This window comes from Moschus berezovskii, chromosome 14 (genome assembly GCF_049115385.1).
Source record: "Moschus berezovskii isolate FMDL1 chromosome 14, NW_MosBer_1.0, whole genome shotgun sequence".
Taxonomy (NCBI): Eukaryota; Metazoa; Chordata; class Mammalia; order Artiodactyla; family Moschidae; genus Moschus; species Moschus berezovskii.
Window position 1 is genome coordinate 54,162,367 of NC_142473.1, and position 6,075 is coordinate 54,168,441.

The window sequence follows — 6,075 nt, forward strand, 5'->3', positions numbered from 1 at the left end:
ACCAAGGAGATAATTAGCACAATAAAAGGCAAATGACTTTATAAGAAGGATGTAAAGGGTTACAGCCTTTGCCCTGCTAGAGCAAAGGCTAACAGAGTTTTGCCAAGAGAACACATTGGTCATAGAAAACAGCCTCTTCCAACAACACAAGAGATGACTCTACACATGGACATTACCAGATGGTCAATACCAAAATCAGAATGATTATATGCTTTGCAGCCAAAGATAGAGAACCTCTATACAGTCAGCAAAAACAACACCAGGATCATGAACTTAGATCATGGACTCAGATCATCGCTCAGATCATAAAACTCCTTATTGCAAAATTCAAACTTAAACTGAAGAAAGTAGGGAAAACCACTAGACCATTCAAGTATGACCTAAATCAAATCACTTATGATTATACAGTGGAAGTGACAAATAGATTCAAGGGATTAGATCTGATAGATAGAGTGCCTGAAGAACAATGGACAGAGGTTCATGACACTCTACAGAAGGCAGTGATCAAAACCATCCCCAAGAAAAAGAAATGCAAAAAATGCAAAATAATTGTCTGAAGAGGCCTTACTAATAGCTGAGAAAAGAAAAGATGTGAAAGGCAAAGGAGAAAAGGAAAGATACACCCATTTGAATGCAGAGTTCCAAAGAACAGCAAGGAGAGATAAGAAAGCCTTCCTCAGTGATCAATGCAAAGAAATAGGGGAAAACAAGAGAAGGGGAAAAACTAGACTCTTCAAGAAAATTAGAGATACCAAGGGAACATTTCATGCAAAGATGGGCAGAATAAAGGACAGAAATGGTATGGACCTAACAGAAGCAGAAGATATTAAGAAGAGGTGGCAAGAATACACAGAAGAACTATACAAAAAAGATCTTAATGACCCAAACAACCACGATGGTGTGATCTCTCACCTAGAGCCAGACATTCTAGAATGTGAAGTCAAGTGGGCCTTAGGAAGCCTCACTACGAACAAAGCTAGTGGAGGTAATAGAATTCCAGTTGAGCTATTTCAAATCCTAAAAGATGATGCTGTGAAAGTGCTGCACTCAATATGCCAGCAAATTTGGAAAACTCAGCAGTGACCACAGGACTGGGAAACATCAGTTTTCATTCCAATCCCAAAGAAAGGTAATGCCAGAGAATGTTCAAACTCCCACACAATTGCACTCATCTCACACGCTAGCAAAATAATGCTCAAAATTCTCCAAGCTAGCCATCAACAGTGTGTGAACCAAGAACTTTAAGATATTCAAGCTGCATTTAGAAAAGGCAGAGGAATTAGGGATCAAATTGCCAACATCCATTAGATCATAGAAAAAGCATGACAATGTATGAATAAATAAATTTAGAAAAAAAGAAAAAGCAAGATATTTCCAGAAAAATATGTATTTGTTTTATTGATTACCCCAAAGCATTTAACTGTGGATCACAACAAACTGGAAAATTCTGAAAGAGATGGAAATACCGGACCACCTTACCTGCCTCCTGAGAAATCTGTATGCAGGTCAGGAAGCAACAGTTAGAACTGGACATGGAACAACAAACTGGTTCCAAATAGGAAAGGAATACATCAAAGCTGTATATTGTCACCCTGCTTATTTAACTTATATGAAGAGTACATCATGAGGAACGCTGGGCTGGAAGAAGCACAAGCTGGAATCAAGATTGCCAGGAGAAATATCACTAACCTCAGGTATGCAGATGACACCACACTTATGACAGGCAGCAAAGAGAAACTCAAAAGCCTCTTGATGAAGGTGAAAGAGGAGAGTGAAAAAGTTGACTTGAAACTCAACATTCAAAAAACTAAGATCATGGCATCCAGTCCTATCACTTCATGACAAATATATGAGGAAACAATGGTAATAGTGACAGACTTTATTTTGGGGGCTCCAAAATCACTGCAGATGGTGACTGTCGCCATGAAATTAAGACACTTGCTCCATAGAAGAAAGGCTTTGACCAACCTAGATTGCATATTAAAAAGCAGAGACATTGTTTTTCTGACAAAGGTTCATCAAGTCAAAAGTAGGGTTCCTGCGGGAGTTATGTATGGATGTGAGAGTTGGACTATAAAGAAAGCTGAGCACTGAAGAATTGGTGCTTTTAAACTATGGTGTTGAAGAAGACTCTTGAGAGTCCCTTGGTCAGCAAGGAGATCCAGTCAGTCCATCCTAAAGGAAATCAGTCCTGAATATTCATTGGAAATTGAAGCTCCAATACTTTGGCCACCTGATGTGAAGAACTGACTCATTTGAAAAGACCCTGATTCTGGGAAAGATTGAAATTGGGAGGAGAAGGGGACGACAGAGGATGAGATGGTTGGATGGCATCACTGACTTGATGGACATGAGTTTGACCAAGCTCCGGGAATTTTTGATGGACAGGGAGGCCTGGTGTGCTGCAGTCTATGGGACCGCAAAGAGTCAGACACATCTTAGCAACTGAACTGAACTGAAACAGTCACAGAGAAACGGCAGAAGATTTTTGGAGAAACAGGAAAGGGTTTCATTTCCAGAACCTCAATCTTATCACCATGGAACATCAGCAGAGAACAAGCTCTTCTTAATAATCTGATCCTGTCAGCCCCACACTTAACAAATATCCAGTATCTAGTACAGCCAATACAGGAGGTTTAAGATTGTTTAAAGTGTGTAAGCCAAATAGACCTGAATTTTAATTTGGATTCATTTCTGGCACAGCCTAGAGAAACTCTTTAAGCCTCTCCCTCCAGTTTTATTTTTTTTAATTATTGTCACTTTTATTATTTGTTTAAATATACAGTAATACTTCCATCATTTTTTGAGACTGAGTGGTATTATTTACTAATATACGAGAGGGTAGAACGTCTAATATCTGGAAGACAAGAGGTATCCAATAACTGATAAATTAGAAAATGTATTTCCCCAAAATCAACCTAGAGGGGAGGGATGGGGAGGGAGATGGGAGGGAAGTTAAAAGGGAGGGGATATATGTATACCTATGGCTGATTCATGTTGAGGTTTGACAGAAAACAACAAAATTCTGTAAAGAAATTATCCTTCAATTAAAAAAATAAATAAATAAAATAAAATAAGAAAGGAAGAATGCTATAAAAATTTTTTTAGATTTTTTTTCTTTTTTTTAATTTTAAGATAAAAAAATTTTTAAATATAAAATGTTGTGTTAGTTTCAAACAAAAAGAAAATTTATTTCCCCAAAATCAGAAACTAAACTGACATTTCTAGGACAGATCCTACTGAATCCTCAATGAGCCTAAATTTATGTCTTTCATTCATATCTTTGATTGGCTTCTGTGGAAATTCTAACTTGGAGAAGAGAACCTTAAGGTCTCATCCTCCTGCAAGAGGATGTGGCCCTCCCAGCTAAGGCTGAGATCAGTGCTGAGAGATTACAGGGAGGTCGTTTGAGGACAAATCAAGTCCCCTCGATGAGTGTGCTAAGAGGCTGAACAAAAGATTTAGCTGGTATTCTAAACATTATGGAGAACGCTTAGTGAATGGAGTGAGAAAATGATTCCTACAAAGCAATGTGTAGCCTGGATTGCAGGGGCATTTAAAGACCCAGGCAGATATTCTCTGGGCAAGGCAGAGACAGACCCCAAATATCTAAGTGTTCTCAGTGACCCGGTGAGAATCAAGTGTCTCTTCATTTACCAAAACTTTCCTAGCACTTAACAGCCTAGGTATTAATCATTATGTGTCTTGATTAGAAGACAACGTCCTACGGTTTGTACTCAGACCCTCCAAACACAAGAAGATCCCAAGTTCTAATAGTTTTAATAATTCAGGAAGAAGTTGCAGCTTTCTCTTCCTTTGTTGGACTTCAAAATTTCTTTTTTCACTTTAGATAAAATATTTCCCTTCTCGATCTATGAACAAAGTAATTATGAGAGCACATGTGATAACTATGTGAATCTTTTAAAATTCTGCAAAAAGGAATGATCATGAGCATTTACAATGTCCTTTATATATTCAAGAGGGCTAACACACATCACTTTATTCAAAGAAAACACTGGAAGTAAGGGTGGAAATAGTATAAAATTTACATTTATTAAGAACTAAATCTTAAATCTATTTCATTCATTTTCTGGTAATCATAGGGAAGTTATACTATCTCCTAAATGGTATATTTGTTTTCATGACATATAGGTTGTTGTATATACATTCTTGGAACAGTTAATAATACAAAGTAAAAGCTGAGAAATGGAAAATAATTAATGAAAGAGCCTACACAGTATAAACAAATATCTTCCTAATGATAGGTGTATGGTAAATGTCTTTGTGTCTGCCCAGATTGAAAAGGTCACAAATTTCTGGAGACCTCAACTGCCTTCCCAAGATGCTTGCTTTCTGGTCCTTTGCCAACATCTCCTTCTTCCAGCCACCTGCTTTCCTGATGATTGGCATCCCAGGCCTAGAGACTGTTCATGGCTGGATCTCCATCCCCTTCTCCTTCATGTACACTGCGGCCCTCACTGGAAACTGCCTGATCCTCTTGGCTGTGAGGAGGACCCCCAGCCTGCACCAGCCCATGTACTACTTCCTGTCCATGCTGGCCCTCACCGACGTGGGCCTCACCTTGTCCACAATGCCCACCACGCTGGCTGTGCTCTGGTTGGACAACCGGCTCATCGGCTTCAATGCCTGTCTGGTCCAGTTATTCTTTCTCCACTCCTTCTCCATGGTGGAGTCCTCGGTGCTCCTGGCCATGTCATTTGATCGCCTTGTGGCCATCTCCAACCCCCTGCGCTATGCCTCTGTCCTCACAAACAATGTCATCATCAGGATTGGGCTGGCCATTGTGGCTCGCGCCACTGTGTCCCTCTTCCCAGGGCCCTTCTTACTAAAGAGACTGAACTCTTGCCCTGGCAAGATCCTCCTGTCCCACTCATTCTGTTTCCATGCAGATGTCATGAAACAAGCCTGTGCTGACATTACTGTCAATATCATTTATGGGCTGTATGTGGTTCTGTCCACAGTGGGAATAGACTCTTTGCTTATTGTGCTGTCCTATACCCTTATTCTTCATACAGTGATGGGTCTGGCCTCTCCGAGGGAGCGTATCCGGGCCCTCAACACTTGTGTTTCTCATATTTTAGCTGTTCTGGTTTTCTTCATCCCAGTCATAGGTGTGTCCATGATCCACCGTTTTGGGAGACACCTTCCCCCCATGGTACATGCCCTTGTTGCCTACGTGTACCTGGTGGTGCCCCCTGTGCTCAACCCCATCATCTACAGTGTCAAGTCCAAGCCCATCAGGGAAGCCATGCTCAGGGTGCTGAGGGAGAAGAGGAAAGGCTGATGAAGTTAAGAAATAACCTCAGAATCAGAGGAAAAACACAATCAAACAGTTATAGCCTATGTCCAGAAAGCCCATTTTTCTGAGCCCTGACCCAGAAACATTATCAAGAGAATAACAAGCAAATCACCCTCATTCAGTTCAGTTCAGTTCAGTCACTCAGTTGTGACCAACTCTGCGACCCCATGAATCACAGCACACCAGGCCTCCTGTCCATCACCAACTCCCGGAGTTCACTCAAACTCATGTGCATCGAGTCGGTGATGCCATCCATACATCTCATTCTCTGTCGTCCCCTTCTCCTCCCGCCCCCAATCCTTCCCAGCATCGGTCTTTTCCAGTGAGTCAACTCTTCACCAAAGTACTGGAGTTTCAGCTTATACATATGGGTGAAAAGCAGTCCTGATTCCTTTGTGGTTCACATTTCATTTATTTGTTTATTTATTTATTTGTTATTTTTCACTGTGCTGCATCGCTTGCAGGATCTTAGTTCCCCAAGCACGGATGAAACCTGGAGCTCCAGCAGTGAGAGTGCCAAGTCCTAACCACTGGACCACCAGGGACTTCCTTGGTTCTAATTGTTTACTCCACTCATTAAATTCATTTTAATTTAGTGTTTATCTATGCTAGAATCTGTGTTTGTTTTAAGAAATATTTAAATGAACCATATGTAGTCTCTTCCTTACTTTGAAAGATAGCAACTTCTAAACACACAATTATAATTATGTGTAATAGGCTGTGAGAGGTTCACACAATGTACTATAGGAGCCTAG

At 40.5% G+C, this 6,075-nt stretch overlaps 1 protein-coding gene across 1 annotated transcript; it reads left to right on the forward strand.

Moving 5' to 3' along the window:
* Positions 1 to 4,276: 4,276 nt before the first annotated feature.
* On the forward strand, positions 4,277 to 5,305 carry LOC129553995 (olfactory receptor 51I2-like). Its single transcript, XM_055422657.2, has one exon. The coding sequence runs from the start codon at positions 4,277 to 4,279 to the stop codon at positions 5,303 to 5,305; it is 1,029 nt and encodes a 342-aa protein (XP_055278632.2).
* The last annotated feature ends 770 nt before the right edge of the window (positions 5,306 to 6,075 follow it).